At 38.6% G+C, this 18,706-nt stretch overlaps 1 protein-coding gene across 1 annotated transcript in view; it reads left to right on the forward strand.

The window, feature by feature from the left end:
- Positions 1-18,706, forward strand: part of OSBPL10 (oxysterol binding protein like 10) — a gene marked incomplete at both ends in the record, with an annotated part of 118,601 nt that overhangs the window by 37,634 nt on the left and 62,261 nt on the right. Inside the window, one exon of the mRNA XM_080339904.1 lies at positions 12,143-12,334. Within this exon, the coding sequence (XP_080196030.1) occupies positions 12,143-12,334 (192 nt within the window). The remainder of the gene's footprint in view (positions 1-12,142; positions 12,335-18,706) is intronic.

The following is an 18,706-nucleotide window of genomic DNA, read 5'->3' on the forward strand; positions in this document are numbered from 1 at the left end:
TGCTCTTACTGTTGCTTTGCAACTCAGACTCTTCCTGTGCTAGACAGAGACAGTAACTTTTTATACTCAATTGCAATCAAATTATTCCTCAATAAATTTTCTGGTCGCTTCTTGAACCCATTTAAAATGTTTTGGCATCTACAATGTGTTGTGATGAGGTAATAGAAGTGTTGTTCAGTATTTATGATATCAGAGACTTGTGCAATGGAAAATTCTTTTACTTCTACTCTCTGTTTGCTAATATTTCTTAATACTGGATTTGTTTTTCTCCTTTTGTCTTCTCCTGATAAATAATTCTGTAGAAGTGTCTATTTTAATACCAAAATCTCATTCCAGAGTGACAGTAATTGAGTCGAAGCTGATCTTTGTCTAAGTGAAGTTTGGATAATTTTTCCTTCTTAGGTAGAAACTGTTGCACTTAGTAGTTTATGCTCAGAATTTTTCATACTGTCTCTCCATGTTGAGCAGTAGCAGTATCTATGGATTTTAGTAGGCTCTAAATTAATTACTATGTCAAGAAGAAAAATCTTGTCCAGCAATTAGTAGTGGTCCAAAAAGAACAAAGAGAGTTTTAGGAATTGTCAAGAAAGGAACAGAGAACAAAAGGGAAAATACTTAGACTGCTCTGATTCTGTCATATATGGCTCTTGAATGCTTTTGTCAGTCCTTGAAACAAAAACATTGGAGTGGGGGAAAAGTACTTTTCATCAGTTCTGTTATTCTGTACAAATTGAACTCTGTGATGAAAATTGACTACACTGGAGTCTTTTTTACTGATAATGGGAAGGGAAAGGGCAAATCAGAGAAGTATAGTGTTAATAAGTGCTCTGGAGTGGCTGGATAAGAAGTATTTGCTAGCTGTTCATATTTGTATGGGGGAGCCTCAAAGAAAATGAGCTGAAAATAGGTTCAAAATAAAAGGAGATGAATGAAAACTGGAGGTTATTATGGCATGCTCTGGATGCCAGAACTGCATATAGACTTAAAAAGTATTTGAAAGACAAAATGTTATTAGAAAGTCTTGACTGAGTGGGAGGGTATTAAATACAAAGACACTGTCTGTCCCAGAAGATCTAACATGCAGCTTCTGGAAACAGGACAGGATTGGAATGGGGAGCCCCTCTCTAAACTTGTTGTACTCTTGCGCAGTGACTTCCATTGCTGGGGCTTTCTTCTGGTTCTTACACTCATCATGCAAGAAAATAAAAGGATTTCTTTGACTGAAGGGTGGTGGACATATGTAACAGAGGAACCAAACAAAAGATTGTTTAAGATAGCAGGAGGAGAGTTCTTGCATTTCTCTTAGAAGACTGATGAGTTACAGAAACTTGGCGTAGGATGCTGCACTGTAGATGCATTTTGGTTGGTACAGCCAGTCACATGTTTTAATTAGCTTAAATCCATTTAGTATAAAATACGAATGCTGAAGAAAACTGAAAGATATTTCTTTCTTTCTGTGCTACAGGTCTACATCTAAAATCAGATTAGGTCACTTTTCGCTTGACATGTTTGTTAGTGAAGCACTCCTAATTATCTACTTTTGAAAGCCACAGAGCAAATAGAGAATTTCTATATTCTCTATTTTTAAGCTTAACAATCCAGAAAACAAAATGTTGGAAATGTATGTGCTTCGAATGAGACCACTGATGACTCTGCTTCTTATTCTAAAAATGTACTTTACTTGAAACAATGTCATACCTACCCATTCTTGGAAACCTTTCTTTTGATAAGATTAATCTGTTGCTTTTCGACATACTTTTTTTCCTTTTCCCTCTCCTGTCTTCCGAGAGTTAGAGTATTATCTGTTTAACATCTTTATCGGCAATGTGGACAGAGAGATCGAGTGCACCGTCAGCAAGTCTGCTGATGACACCAAGTTGTGTGGTGCAGTCACCACAATGGAAGAAAGTGGTGCCGTCCAGAGCGACCTTGACAGGCTTGAGAGGCAGGCCTGTGTGAACCTCATGTAGTTCAACAAGGCCAAGTGCAAGGTCCTGCACATGGGTTGGGGCAATCCCATGCACAAATACAGGCTGGGTGGAGAATGCCTGTATCCTGGGCTGCATTAAAAGAAGCATGACCAGCAGGTTGAAGGAGGTGATTCTGCCCCTCTACTCTGCTTTCGTGAGACCACATCTGGTGTCCTGTGTCCAGCTCTGAGGCCCCAAACATAAAAAGGACATGAATCTGTTGGAGTGAGTCCAGAGGAGGGCCACGAAGAAGATCAGATGGCTGAAGCACCTCAGCTATGAGGACAGGCTGAGAGAGTTGTGGTCGTTTAACATGGAGATTAAAAGGCTCCAGGGAGACCTTATAGCAGCCTTACATTACCTAAAAATGGGACCTGTAAGAAAGCTGGAGAAGGATTTTTTACAAGGGACTATTGCAATAGGACAAGGGTAATGGCTTTAAACTGAAAGAGGGTGTATTTAGATTAAATAAAAGGAAGATATTCTTCACCATGAGGGTGGTGAGGCACTGGAACAGGCTGTCCAGAGCAGCTGTGGGTGCCCCACCACTGGAAGTGTTCAAGGCCGGGTTGGATGTGGCTTTGAGCATTCTGGTCTCTAGTGGAAGGTGTCTCTGCCCATGGCAGGGGGTTGGAACCAAATGCTCTTTCAGGTCCCTTTTCATTCCAAACCATTCTGTGATTCTGTGGTCTGAGAGAGGTTTTCCCTGACTTTAGCACTACATATATTTCTAACTTGGATTTCACCTACAAGTAAGTTTTAATGCTTCCCTCTGCTTTTCTGTATAAAAGCAAGTGATCAAAAGCTTTAATGCTACAGTGATTAGACTTCGGAGTTCAGATATTGGTTACCAGGGAATGATGCTTCACAAAGATTCCAGAAACTAGAAAAAAATGCATTTCTGTAGCTTCTTTTCTTTTCCTCAGAGTTTTTTACTTCAAAACCACTGCCTGGTAGGAGATAAGGGAAGCAAGAACTGCTGCATTTCTTTGTGATTTTTTTTTTCCTCTTGTAGATGAAGGTACTTTAATATAATAATTGTTAGCATGGGAGTGGAAACATACTTCTTAAAATATTTTAAATTTACATAAAATAGCGTGCTGCTATTTAGCCATCTTACTGTTTCTTGTGTGTTAGGGTTAGGGATTGGAATTGCATTGAAAAGGTCTGTAATGACACAGAGAGGGGTACATGTTGGACTTCCATTCTGCATAATTGAGGACTTGACAAAAATCTGTATTTTTGAACTTTGTTAAAATAGCCCAGCCATTGATAGGACTGTTGTGATGTGACATTCCCTACTGGCAGCAGAGCCAGATCTCTCTCTCCACCACTCTCCCATACTTTGAGGGTTGTAGTGTGATAACTCCAAAGTATCTGTCTCTCATAGTGCTGTCACGAACAGGCACATGGATGCTTGTGTTTTAAGCTTCTGGAGTTCAAACAGAATCCAAGCTGTGTCTCTGCTGGGAACAGGCATGTGTCTGTGTCTGGGAAGTTGGAGCCTGAGCATTTGCTCCCAACTTCTTCTACAGCTTAAACTCACCTTTTTTCACAGGAAGAACGAGGCAGAAATTTCTGGCTATTTTTTACAAGTCATACACTTGAGAAGGAGGTGGTATGGGAAGTGTAAAATATGCAGTGAGGGCTATGTTTTATGCAAGTAGGGTATAGCTTAGCTGGGGAAAAATAATGGGATAACCAAGCAAGCAGTGGGAACGTTCCCAAGAATAACAGTGAAGCAGCTTTTAGATACAGGTCTTTCATATTAGAGAGAGAACATGTTTTTGAAATCTTGAATAGATATTATTGGAAGGAGTTTTATAGGAAAACATTAGAATTTGGAGAATATTTTTTAAAGCTGAAGCTGTGTCATTATGTCTGTGAAATACCAACAGGATAGTATTCCTTTTTTGTGCACTGGATCCAGATCAGCACTGATTTTATTTCTTTTTCAGAACTTCAAAATTCTACTATATGACTTTCTGTCCTTGCTGTCTTTAAAGCTTCAGCTGGAGACTGCAGTGGTGGAGGAAATTAAGCAGAGCAGTGATTTAAAAAAAAATTAAAAATTGTATACTAATGACTAAATTTAGTTGCATCCTAATGAATCATCCAAAGGTGAGCTATACAGCGAACAAGTGGATGTAACACAAGCTAAGTCAGCCACTTTGTTTTAATTAAATTTTGCATCTTAATTATAAAAAAGCAGTAAAATGATAAAGTTCTGTGGCAAATAATTCCTATGCTATAAGGTAGTCTTAATGTTCTTGGTATTCCCATACATTTTGCTTAATCACAGATTGCTAAACCTCCACAGAGTGCCAAATCACACCGTATTGGAAGAAATCTTCTATGTCTATATAGGATTGCTGGTTTTTTTAGACTAGTCTAAATGAAGAGTATTGTAGAAGTTTTAGCTAAAGTATTAGTTAAACTGGAATTCAGTGATACAAAATGCTTCCAAGAAGAAGTGGACTTACGCATCATTTGTGGTAACTTCCAAGAATAATTTTATATCCGTTCTTCTGTTTCTGAAAAAAATCAGCATCCTACTAAAAAGGACTTAGTGCTCCGACCAGCTCACTGAGGATTCAGATGAGCACTGATGTAGGGGAAGCTGGAGTCTGCTTCCAGCAGCTTCTGGTGGGAAAGCCTTGCTCTCTTCTTCTCCTGGATGGAGGATGAATGAAATCGATCTGCCCAAAACCTAAGCTTTCTCTGGTTTAGTCTGGGGCTTTGTATTTAAAACTGAGCCAACCTGATGACTGTTATGCCTCTGTGAGGGCCTGTCCTGCTCTCTTAACCCCTCACCGCATGCTCCTGGTGTGTGTCATAACCATCATCCAGCCCTTTGGGAAGGCAGTTCGGGGACCTAAATCAGCAGAAGGTTCTATATCTGTGTCTGTATCTCTGTTTCTCTTCTGGTTTAACTCCCTGTAGTGGCTCTCCATGAGGTCAAATGAGCCTCTGAGCCAGAATGAAGAGATGGTGGAGAAAAAAGTCCAAACCTGCCACTTCCAGTGGCAAAGGCAATAGCAGTTTAGCTGTAATGTGAAACAGCATCTGCAGTAATGCCTGAAAGTTTGAGGTCAACACTTTTGTCAAATCTTTGAGGCAGATGTGCAATTTTTCTTCACATCTGGAAGAATGGTTGTCATAGATATTTGGTGGCCCTTCTTCAATTTCATCATGTTTCTTCTTGCCTTATTAATGAATGACCACGGAGTTACCTTTACATTTCTAAATGGATTATTCACTGGCTATTTTTAATATCTGCATGATAACTGTTTCTGTAAAGCAGGATTAGTTAAAGTTTGAAGTCTTTGTGAGTCTTATTTTTTTATGCACATCAAACCACTTTTCCTTTTGAGCAAGGTTGCCCTTCTCTGCTCTGCTATGCTTGTCTGCTTCCTCCTCTCATCCTTGACCTCTAAAAGTCAACTAAAGAATGGTGTTTCTAATTAAAACATGCTTTGGAAATCATTGCAGTGGGGAGGCTGAGAAGGAAGCAGTATGTTTGACACCTTTTTTCCTCCCTTTGGAAGCTGCATGAAGAGTTGCTCACAGCTCCCTGCTTTCAAAACCCTTCTACAGAAATGCAAAAATCCCGTATTTAGAACTAGCATGAGCTTGCTGAAATGATTCCTGATGAAGGAAGGATTTTATGATTAAAGGATTATTATAGTCTCTTGCTTAAAAGCAGACACACGTATTGCCTTACTGAAGATGATGAAGCACTGTAATATTCTGTCAGAAAAGTTAGTACCATAGATGATGCTTTACACAAATGTGCAAAGCATATCATAAACGGGTCCCTTTGCACTGCTGAAGTTTGGATGTTTTGTAGACTCAGTGATTTGCATTTTAATATTTGTGAATGATCATAATTAAATTTAACAGATATCTGTATTCTTTTTAGTGTTTGTTTACTTAAGATGCATTGGAAAATAAGTAGATGGGAGTTAAAATACTGAATGGTACTGTCTCAAAATTGTAGTTAGTTTCTGATAGCGTGTGACTTCTCATTGCTCTAAAGCTGCACACAGGGATTGGTTCTGTGCTGCATATTTGCAGAGGAGTAAAGGAATGTGATTTCAGTATTTTTTTATTCTGTATAAAACATTGGTGGCACAGTGCCTGTGAAAATGATGATTATCAGCCATAAACAGATATGACAATTCACTTCAGAAATTAGTTGATTGATCTCTGGAACATTATGTTTACTTTCCAAAATATACAAAATTGTGTGCTTCTGGTAAATGGTGAAAAATGCTTCAGCTTGTTTCTGAGTAGGAAGGGCAATCTCCAAGGAGAATGAGTCATTAAAATATAAGTATAGTTGAAACTTACTGTTCTACAATCACATTATTTTAGTTCTTAGGATTTTTGATATCCAAATGGAAGGTTTCATTATACTGCTTTTTTATCCTGAAGATGGACAGTCTATTAACATAAAAATCCTAACCCAACTCTCTGTTAGTTTAGTGTACTTCAGGTCATAAAACCAAGATGAAATGCAAGTTACAAATTAATCTTTTATTAGCTTATTTATTGTTCTTTTATTAATTTCATTTATTGGCAGGCAAACTGTTGGAGCTATGGTAAAGAGTGGCATCAGGAAAGAACATTTATAAGCCCTTTGGGCTGCTTCAGCCTGTGGATTTCTTAGCTCATTATTGGCACCATACATTACTAATTGTTGAAGAGCTTATGTCTTCCTTTTATCAGGATTTTCACTATTTATTTATTTATTTGAAAAACAGGAAGCAGTAGGACCAGAGAAAACAAGCTATGATGATAGAGGGGAAGATCAGTCATACCAGGAGTGCTGGGGGGAAGAGCAAGGGATTAGGAATAAAGATCCTTCAGTTACTGTCATTGCTTTGATTTCCTGGGAGGGTGACTTTAATGACTGTTGTAGTATGACATGTAATTGGAGTGTTTTTAGCTGTGGAAAACATCACATCACAGAATCACAGAATGGTTGGGGTTGGAAGGAACCTCTGGAGATCATCTAGTCCAACCCACCTGCTAAAGCAGGTTCACCCAGAGCAGATCGCACAGGAGTGTGTCCGGGTGGGTTTTGAATGTCTCCAGAGGAGGAGACTCCACAGCCTCTCTTGGCAGCCTGTTCCAGTGCTTTGGCACCTTTAAAGTAAAGAAGTTTCTCATATTCAGGTGGAACCTCCTGTGCTTCAGTCTGTGCCCATTGCCCCTCATCCTGTCGTTGGGCACTACTGAAAGGAGGCTGGTCCCATCCTCTTGACACCCACCCTTGAGATATTTATAAACATAAATAAGATTTTTTCTTGGCCGTGTCTTCTCCAGGCTGAACAGACCCAGCTCTCTCAGTTTTTCCTCGTAAGAAAGGTGCTCCAGACCCCTAGTCATCTTTGTAGCTCTCTGCTGGACTCTGTCCAGTAATTCCTTGTCCTTCTTAAATTGGAGAGCCCAGAACTGGACGCAGTTCTCAATCCATCTCACTGTCCACTCATCCAGCCCACACTTCCTGAGCCTACCTAAATACAAAAGTGTTAACATTTTAACAAATTTAAACAAATTAACATTTTAGCAAAAATGGAAACTTTTGATATTTGCACAGCTGTGTATCAAAATGCAAAAGAGATGCTTGTCATTCCCAGTATTTAATTTGAGGAAGTTTTGCAAAAGAGGAGTCAAGTATTTGGCTGGGACATAGGTGTTGACAATGTGTTGTAAAATTCAAAAGTGCATAAGAGGCTGAGTGTGTAGTTCTTGGAGAGGCCTCCTCTGGCAGTGGCAGGAAGCAGCTGTCAGAAGGAATTAGCTGCCGCCTCCGTCTCCTTGGATGGAGCAGGCACAGTGCTCTGCTGCTGCTGCTCTTCGTGGCTCTGAGGAGTGGAGCCCCATTTACAATCATATAATCATTTTGGTTGGAAGAGACCCTCAAGATTATCAAGTCCAACCATAACCTAACTCTGGCACTAAACCATGTCCCTAAGAACCTCGTCTAAAAGCCTTTAAACACCTCCAGGGATGGTGACTCCACCACTTCCATAAGCAGGCTGTTCCAATGCCTGACAACCCTTTCTGTGAAGATTTTTTTCCTAATACTCAAGCTAAACCTCCTCTGGTGCAACTTGAGGCCATTTCCTCTTGTCCTATCACTTGCTACTTGGGAGAAGAGACCAACCCCCTCCACGCTACAACCTCCTTTCAGGTAGTTGTAGACAGTGATAAGATCTCCCCTCAGCCTCCTTTTCTCAGGGCTAAACAGCCCCAGTTTCCTCAGCTGCTCCTCATCAGACTTGTGCTCCAGACCCCTCACCAGCCTTGTCACCTTCCTCTGAACTCTCTCCAGCACCTCAATGTCTTTCTTATGATGAGGGACCCAAAATTGAACACTGGATTCAAGGTGCGGCCTCACCAGCACCTAGTACAGTGGCACAATTACTTCCCAGTCTTGCTGGCCACATTGTTCCTGATACAAGCCAGGATGGTGTTGGGCTTTTTGGCCACCTGGGCACACTGCTGGCTCATGTTCAGCTGGCTGTCAGTCAACACCCCCAGATCCTTTTCTGCCAGGCAGCTTTCCAGCTGCTCTTCCCCAAGCCTGTAGCGCTGCGTGGGGTAACACTAAAAACTTAGAAGATTTTGAGTGGTTGTAGAAACTCCCTCATGCAGACATTCACCTGCACTTTGTGTGTGACTGCTTTTGCAAGTTGGAATTTTTTACGCTTATCATGGGGTCTTGCCTAGGGCTAACTTCAGGAAAATGTTGGGTCACTAGGTGGATGAAGGGTATAAAGGAGCAGAAAACAAAGAGGTGAGGAGAACTTCCTTATAGGCCTGTAGGAATGATTCAGAACAATGTATTTGGCACAGACTGTGACTGTATGTACTAGTTCAAGATTGTCAGTCTTCCTGACTCAGTGATCTACGTAGGATTGGTAACCATGGGCTGAGAGGGGAAGGAGAGGACTCTAGGAGAGGCTCATTGACAGAGGTGATGTCGCCCTTAAGATCATGTAGCACAACTGTAGGGCAAGGCACGCAGCTGAATGTCAGGCACATTGAGCGGTGTGATATATGGTCAGCCCTTGCCTGGCTATGAACTTCTATCCATAGAGATTTGGGGTGACCTAGTATCCCTGTAGCATGAAAGCCTTCCTGAGCACCACCCTCTACTGAAACTATAGAGGAGCTGTTCTTTTTGGTTGTCTCTCCTGCTCCACCAGTCCCCAGACTCCGTGCCCTGAATGACCATCCACCAACAACAGTTGCTACGAGCTGCCACATGCCTCTGCAAAACTTAACAAAAAGCTATCTTAAATGCACTGTGGTCCCACAGACTGTTTATTCCGCCTCAAGTCACGGTTCAGGTGTGTAGTTGATGTAGCTCAGTGAGTTGTAATATGAACTAGAGTAAAACTTGCAGGAAAAGAAATATAATCTGGATTAAGAGACTCCTAAAACAATGGACATATCTGTTACTTGGAAATGTGATAATTACTAATTTGTGATACAGAGCCAGTTAAAGAAATCACAGCTAGCTAGCAGCTTCTGTACTGATGGTTCATGATCAAATTTATAACTGCCAAGCATAAGTGGGGTTGGTGAAAGTCATAAGTTAGGTGTCGTGATGAGAGAAAATGAGGTGTGAGCTGCAGTCAGTGTGTTTGTTGTGATCCATGGGTCAGTAGCTGAAAGTTCACTGCAGTTTGAGACATTGTCTTGAGGAAAAATAGCACTGAAATCCTAAATATTGATCACATCAAATATATAGATATTAACTTAAAATATACCTGTATTTCAATTTATGAACATCTCTCTCAAAGTATGCAGGTTAAATGAGATTATTTTGGCAGCTGTTTATTTTATTTTATTTTATTTTTTTCTGAAAGCTAACTCTCTCCTAGCATTCCTTCCTCATCTGTATTTAAACAGAAACAGTGTATGTATTTTTCCAGATTTGTTTTATGTTACTTTTGTTATTTGCAGAACTATAACTTATCTTCCCAAGAAAATAAAAACATAATAAAATTTCACTTCTCACAGAATGTTGTTTTATTTCAAGCAAAACTAATGGCTAAACTCACTGTTGTACGTTGCTGCTGTTTATCTGAATTTTAGGATCATTTTAGCTATATGAAGGTAGCAGTTGTGTATTTGTAAAATTGTGATCACATGATACTAGAATGTCAGTGATTCTCAGAAGATTTCATTCTAGAAAGAAAATAACTTTTATTAAACTGGAAGATAAGGTGATCTTATGCTGAAAAAAATATCTTATTCTTCCTCTGCACCCTAAATTTAGTTTAGAAGTATTCAGATGATAGTCAATTTAAAAAAGAAACATCAGTAAGTATATTTTGCTCTTATATACTAGGGCTAGCCTTTTCCTGTGAAATTTATACTTGAAAAGGGAAATTCAATCACAGTTTCCCTTGTCCCCTTCCTTCCCCCAAATACCTTTTCCTCTGGCTCTTATTTTAATTCTAGTTATGTCCGAGAAATGCTCTTTCAAATGGAAGATGAATTAAAGACCTGGCAACCTTCTGTGTCCTTCTGACAAATTTTACACCCTGTGCTTTTTCCTTGCCTTAAGACACAAATCCAGTTTTAATGTAATTTTGAATTATCAGCCAGGGTGGATAGTTTTTGAATGTCTGATTCCACAGATGCTTATTATTATAACCTTATTATAAGTCATGGTAGTAAAGAATATATTTGTTGCAAAAACAGAGTCAGATCATCATTCTTGGAAGTATTTGTAAATGTGAAGTCCAGACCAATGGAATAATGCTTCTTTCTGTGACTATAACAGCTCTTTGAACACTGGGAATGTGTTAACACATTTTGTAAACCTTCAAATGCCCCAGAAAGTCTGAAGTGTGGTTTTGTGTGGGTGTGGCAGAGGGATCATGTAATTTATTTCACCCTTCTTGGCAGTGCCAGATCATCTGCCTCGTCATTTACAGTCAGAGTAGTGATAACATGATGCCTGACTTTCATTCTAGTGCTAGTTGGAGCCCATCCACCTTGGATTTAAAGTCTTTTAACGAAATTACCACAGAATTGCAAAGTTTGACCTATAAGGGATAAGAAGACAGATCATACCCAAGTAATATTTTTGTGCAGTCAAGAGTAGTACCTCATGTTGATGGTACCTCTCTTAGCAGTGTTGAAGGCTGCTGTCATTGCTTGTGCAGGGTTTGCAGGAGAGGTAAAATGGTGTTTCACCCATAGGGCTGTATATTTACCTCTCTTTCTGAAGTGGTTTGTGTTTCATGAGATAAGACTTACTCTGTTTGGGTTTAACCTTACAGATGGAATAATCTGTTCAAGTAGAAAAGAAAGGCTCTTTTATGTTGCACTTTTATATGTGCTGTCCCATGGTGTTCTAATGCACATCTGAGGCTGATTGAGAGTTGCTGTCCTAAAGACCTCCAGGAAAACACGGGCTTCAGGGCTGCGGAAAACAAACCAAGATGGGAACACTGATCAGATCAGAACACAGCACGTTCTTGAATGTTTAGACTGATTTTATAGGTTGTATGTTAAGAGTGTTCACACTGCAGATACTATCTGAGATTTATTGCTGACTGTTTTTGCATTTAGGGTTTGTCTTAAACTTACTCCAAAATGTGTTGACTCTTTAAGCTGTGTTTTGCTTTAAATGTTAATGTTTTATTGGTGTGTGGATTGGCCTTGCCAAAATTGTAGCTCCTCTAATGTTGAAAACAGAACTACAGCGTTTCAGAAGTTCATCAGGTGGAAGCATTAAGATTTTTTTCTTACAGTTTTGTGAATTATAGGTCACCAGCTTCATAAAAAATATTTGTGTTGGCATTGTTATTACTCTGTCTGCAAAATCCTTCCTAATCTTTCCTAAAACATGTGGTTGTAAGGACTTAGCAGTGTGTTAATATTATATGTGAGAGTTTGTGCAGATTTTTGTGAAGGCAAATTTAAGACAATCCAAGAAAAAAAAAGGTGATAGCCACAATGTTTCCAAGAATATCCCTGCTGAGCAATGCAGATGGTTCAAAAGGAATAAATCAGCCCTGAGCGCAGTTATACCTCCTGAGTTAGGTTTTTGAGCAAAGCAGAACACTACAAACCATAGTTTGAATTGTAAATTATTTGTGTAAAGGTTGATAATACCAACATCCCATTGCTTGTTCTAGAGCACTTCATCCTCGCGAAGTAGAAGCTCATCCCTGCTGCCATCTGGGACAGTGAATTCTGCATCTCCTAGTGGCCAGAAACATATTAATCAAAGTGGGCCAACTGTGGTAACCATCACACATCACAAATCACCTGCAGCTGCTCGAAGAGCGAAGAGCCAGCATTCTGGTCAACTCCATGAAGTCAGAGAGGTAAGAAAGAAAAATCTGCTGTTTTGCTATACCTTCGAAATGCTTATTTTACTTTAGAATAAGCAATCAGATCTGACAAAGCAACAGTTCTCTTTGTTTCCTACTTTGTCTGACTGCTTTGTTTTGATCCCCTCACTGAGCAAGAGGCAGTCTTTAGTTCTGGTTCAGCCTAAAGTGTGGCATATATACTTTTTAATGCCGATGTTAGAGTTACTGTGTGCATGTGCTTCTGAGACGTTGTAGGTCGGCCCCGGCTCCCAGACTTGGCAGTGGTGCTGCAGTGCTGGAGAAATGACTCTTCTAAGCAGCATGTAGCAAAATCTTTCAGGTTGGAAAGAGGGCCCTGAAGCGTTTAAATATAACTAGAGAAAAGCACTTGAATAAGTCTGATGAATGAATGTTGAAGAAGGCACAGCTCAACACAGTCGGCACTTTGTTTCTATGTGGCTACCGTCTTAACTTCTTTGTCAAATTTGTTGTTGGACTTGTGAGGGAAGAATGCTTTGTCCATATTAAACACATGAAAAGGAAACAAGAAAGCATGTTTCTTTTGAAGTGTGTTTACCAGAGTTTAAGAAGTATAACTTGTATACCAATTTAAGTCTGTGTTCCAGACAACAAATAGAGTACAGAGTTTTAAGCATAAATAGTATGGCAGACTTTCACAGAACACGCTTTCATCTTCCTTTCATCTCTTACTATTTTTGCTTTGTCTGAATTTCTTGCTATTCTCTAATACTGCCTTTTTGCTTTGTCTGAATTTCTTGCTGTTCTCTAATACTGCCTTCATAGCCCTCCTTCCCATCCGTTGTACCAAAGAAACTGTTGGCAGCCTAGCTGCCTTAAAGCATGCTTTTATCACATAGATTTCAAATATTTACCCCAGTCGCTCAAGTTGCAGTCTCCAGAGCCTGCTTTTAAATTCATACTCCCCAAATGTTTTATTCATGGAGACCTTTCTTATTAAGAATTTGAAAAATTCTTAGTGTGTGCTCACAATGAAGATTTAAATTACGCATCCTGATGAAGAATGCTTGTTCTTATTCCAGTAACATTAAAAGTGAAAACTTCCCTTGTATTCTCTGTTAACGATAGTTATTCCTTGCTCTGAAGAGTGCACTGTCTGAATGTCACCCACATTTTCTTTACATTCTAGAAATTGCACATCTGTTTGTTTTTCATGAGAATATCTTGTCTTTGCCTACCACTCATCTCCTGCAAGTTGCTTCTATCTTACTAAATGTATTTGCTCTCATAGGTTGAATTCAGAGTGCACCTTAAACCTATTAATAAAATAAACAGTGGGAGCTGTTGCAGCTTTGTCAAATGAAGCTGAGTAGGGCTGAAAGGAATTTAAAAGAGAGAATATGTGCTGATCATACTAAGCTGGTAAAGAAAAAATTCAACAGATGTGAAGAACGATACATGGGAAGGAAGAAATAAATACTAGCCTATAGTAGAACAGAGAGTAAGTGGCTAGGTAGCGTCCCTGCAAAAAAGCCCTAAGAGGTACTGACTCCTTTGTAGTGTATTGCAATGTGATGTCATTCCAAAAAGGTAAATATTACAAGACTTTAATCATTAATCATGGAAGATAATTATTTTGCTATGTTTGATGTGAGCTGTTTGATACCCCAGCTGCAGCACCAAATCCTGTGAGAACAATTTAGAGGGATGCAATAAAAAAATCTTAGACAATGAACATATGGTAATGATTGAAGGTTAAAAGAATGAGTGTTTTTCAGGGAGGGAAAATGGTAGTAAGATAAACAATGCATAAAAAATTTTTATAAGGAGTGTGAACTTTACCTTTTTGTGTATTGGATTTTTTTTTTAATGTGCTGCTTCTAAAGTATTAGAGCATATCAGTGGAAAAATAAGTCCTTCTGCCCTCTTTCCCAGTCTCACATAAAAAGTGGCTGCTTGACTGATCTGGTTTCCATATTGTGAAAGGATAAGTCTATTTTTCCAGATTAAAGCAGCAGACAGCTTCATTTCAATTGCATGCTCTGTGCATTTCCTTTTCCCGCCTTTTTCAGGGTGAATGCAATAGACTTGGGTATATGCTGCCTGTTTTTTCAGGGAATACGCTTCTTCCCTGTATGAGTCAATAGTGACTGTTAAATCTACCCTCCGTTGTTAAATTTATGAATAAAGAGATGAGACTAGGGGCCTTCACAAAAATGCACTTAAACCTGTTCTAGTCCTTTTTTTTAACCTGAAGTGAGACAAAATAGGAACTAAAAGTACAATAAGGGAAAGTTATTCTCCTCCTCAACACGCAAATCTTTGCTTTTTATTTGGAAGTTGTTTGATGTGATTTGGATGAAGGGAAGATACTGCAAACAGATTATAGATCAGCATTAGCGTTCCCCTTACAGAATGAAGTCATTGAAGCTTTGACGTGCAAATGAGCTTTTTTTTTAAAAAAAGTTGTACTACAAATAGGACTACATTAACTAATTTTACATCTTGTAAAGCACAGTAGTTAAATCAATGGAAAGAACAGATATGGTTCTGGAAAATGAGAAGCAGCTTCTATGTTTTAAATTTTAAAACAATGTTACAGTAATACTACAATACTATATATGAGATCTGTGAAAAACAGGAATTCGACAAAAGGGGCGTCCTTCACTTGGGACACACAGGCCTCACTAGCTTGGACAGTGTCCCTGGGAAGTGCTGAACTTTAAACTGCTGCTCAGTTCTGGCCCAGTTTTTCTTGATTTGGCCATGTTATTTGGAAACAGTGAAGTATATCTCCATGTTGCAAATAGGGCAAAATGTGTTCCTGTATTTCACATAATGCAATGATACTTGCTAGTATTTGGTTGTTCTTTTCCCCCTTTTTTCCTTTCATAGTGAGAATAAACAACACATTGTTTCATTCTGTTGTTTGTGCTGCTGATTTTTTTTTATATATAGCATAGAGTATTTACTCTAATACAAATTATAGCAAAGAGGTCTATTTAGAACAAAACTGATGCGCAAATTTCTGTAAAGGTGATAAAAGCAACTGCGTAGGTCTCAAATGACACATGTAATAAGCGTTTCTGTTGTGAAAATAGAACTTAACATTTTTTCAAAAGTTTAGTAAGTTAAAATAGAGCTTTTGACTGCTATAAAAACTTCACTTTTAATACTCAAGCTACTTTTGTATAACATTGAAATGAAAAACTTGGGAGGATTATTTTTCATCATAGTGTAATTTTTTCTTGTTGTAAATAATATTGTTCTCTTAAATCAGATTTTTGCTTTTTGATGTTAATAGTCCAGTCCATACTGATTCTGGAATTTTATAGCAAAACTAAAATATGCCATACATTAATTCGAGAGCACCGATCTACTGTGTGTTGCATTTTATGTGGAATTATTCAAGATGCTCCCACTTTATTTGGACCATAACTTATCAATAAAGGGGTCCTTTCAACTGATTTTCTAGGAAGTGGTTTTATGGTAACCTAAATGTGTATGGTCTTGAATTCTGTTTTTTAAACTGTGCATATTATTGTCATCTTAACAATTTGTGGTAAGAGTTACACTTGCAGCATTCTTTACTGCATCCAGTTAAAATTAACTGGAACATAAAGCCAAGTGGCCATATCACACTTCATATTAAATTTTAGCTGCTACTGAACTAAGTAATAGCAGCACACGCAATCTTGGAATGGTGTTTATTTTGGCTGAGGATGTCTGACTATTGTATCACCTCTGCCCATGTAACTGTTGTTAAAGAACCAAGTGCTGCAGTATGTGAACATTTTGTAGTAACTTACTTACAGAAGTTTAGAGAAATTACATGAGGTTAACCAAAAGAAGTCCAGAGCAATATATTTTTCATAATTTAAAAAAGTCGATAGAGGAGTTTCTGATCCCTTTGACATGTGGCATTTGTTATAACTTGTGGTATTCACAGTGGGACAGTCACCAGCACGTGTTTCTGAGCAGCTGATACAGTGAGATCTGGATTTCATGGGGCCTCCACCAGTGTGACATCCATTCTATGTGCCAGTGGGCCATTCCAGAATTTGGAAAGGATCTCTTCTTGTTAAGATGAGAGTCCTGCTGCTGCTTACCTGTTCTTTGCCATATATAAACATGGTTACCTTTGATCCCTGCAGGAATTACGCAACTAGCTTGTAGTTCTTTGCTTCCTCCCTTACAGTTCAGGAAAATCCAAGCCCTGCACTTTGGGGTTCACAGAGTTAAGTTTTGACTGCAATTTTGTGGAGCCACAGTTGTCCAGTTTGATGTGACTACTTAGAAGAAAGAGATACTTCTAAAACACTTTGGGAATTTTCAAGCGAGAAGTGAACATCTTCATGTCACTGTAATATTTGGATATCAAATAGCTATTGATAGAGGAGGAGGATGCTGTTGTCTGTGGAGAAGTGTTTATTCAGTTACAGAGTTATAGCACTGCACAGGCAGCGTGGTAGGTGAGCAACGCCGATGCGGTATTTAAACCACTCGGGGAGACATTCAGACTTGCAGGACTTTCATGTGTGTGAACATGCAAAGACATAAACTAAGCTGTATGTAATCAGCATTTAAGCTGGTAGTAGGGGAAAAACTGATGATTTTTTTTTCATGCCAAATTTTACTTTTCAGCTTTGAAATAGTAAACTTTTGCATGTTTTATTTTTATTTTTTATTTTTTTTTAAAACCTCCTTTTGTATCTCAGGAAATGTGTACATAAAAAAGTCAATGGATAAGAAGAGAAGCAATCTAATGCCAGTTCTAGCAAAAAGTATGCTGTAGCTCTTGACGTTTGGCATAGCATTGAGGTTATGTGATAAGTAAAGCTGCATGTAAAATAATAATCTTGATTCAGATGGCTAATAAACCAAAATTTGCTTTTAGAAGATGAAAATCCTTTCATGATGATCACCTAACTAAAAGGCGTGGATGTGCGATGGATTGACAGACCATGCTAGCTTCAGTCTTTCTGGCCTAGTAACATAGATGCTTATATCAGAGAGAAGCCGTGGACTGTGGCTGCTCTAGCACTGCTGACATTGGTGCTTCTGCTAGGCAGATTAAACACTTACTACCTAAAATTGTGTCTGTTTTCCTTCTAGACTAGTTTCAATATAAAAAGTAGCTTTGTGATACTTTCTTTATGGGAGTTTGTGGTTGATTATTTAAACTAGAGTCTTCCTGTGCTTGAAAATTAGTATTGTCATACCCTCTAGAGATCTCTCAGTTGGACTGACCAGGGTAGTTTCATCTTGGTAGTTCATAGATACTGCAGAAAGACTTTATAGCATTTCACTTTTGAAATCTAAGTATCTTATTTTCTGTCCATTTGGTCAACTAATGTAGTGGCACAGTGAGTAGCAGTTTTGGAAAGAGAAGAGAAAAAACACAGAGGAAGAACCTTTGTTAGGTATAGATCTCCAGTTTTTCCTGGGTTTGTGTTTAAAACATCTTCTTACCACCACCCACTGCCCATAATAAATTAAAAGTACAGGGTCATCCTTTTGATCATCTTCAATGAAGTACATCATATAATATATGAAATATATGGATGCTGGTCAGAAAATGAGATATGTTACTTAATAGGTTACATCTCAATACCATTGCATCTGTACTTTATGTGTATTGTATGTATTACACTTTCATTTGTCTGCAAACTCATTGTCATGAATTTTTCATTTTAATTAGCAGGGTGTGGAAAACAGGGAGTAATGTCTTCACTCTAAAACAGATAATGAAAAAGTGCTTGTAAAAAACTCAACCCAAAACCATAGGTGTTTCTCAGAAAGCAACAATTTCTTCTTCACTGGCGGTAGTAAAGAAAAGATACCAGAAAATCTTTTGAGTTTCTATTGGAGTCAACAGAAAGTGTGTGAAGCTGTAAGTCTTAATTCAGCTGTTGATATTTATTTGGTATAGAACATGCTTGTGTAGGTTATACTACAGCTATTTAACCATACTTAGAAACACTTTTTGAATTGAGAAATATTGTAATGCAAATTTGCATTACAGGTACATTTAACAGCTTGCTTAGAGCTGAACTGGCTGTTGCTGAAACGGTTGTTCCCAGCTGTGTTTTAACAGGAGCCAATATAATTTGTTTAGGGGCATTAAACCTGTAACAGTATAAACCAGTTTCAAACCTAACAGGAGAGCTAAAAGGGGCAGCCTCAGATATTATCACTGCACTTTTCTTCTGAATTTATATTGACCCCAGTTCTAGAAATGTGTGTTCCTCGCACAGTGTGAAAATACCAGTGCAAGCATGCAGAAATCTTCTTCTGGCTGTTCACTAGTGTTATTGTGATTGACTGCCATCCATATCCTTATAGACAAAAAGCGAATTTAGAGCATATAGGAACAGATGAAATTATTTGGTATCTTCTGTGGCA

Source organism: Nesoenas mayeri (assembly GCF_963082525.1).
Source record: "Nesoenas mayeri genome assembly, chromosome: 2".
Lineage (NCBI taxonomy): Eukaryota > Metazoa > Chordata > Aves > Columbiformes > Columbidae > Nesoenas > Nesoenas mayeri.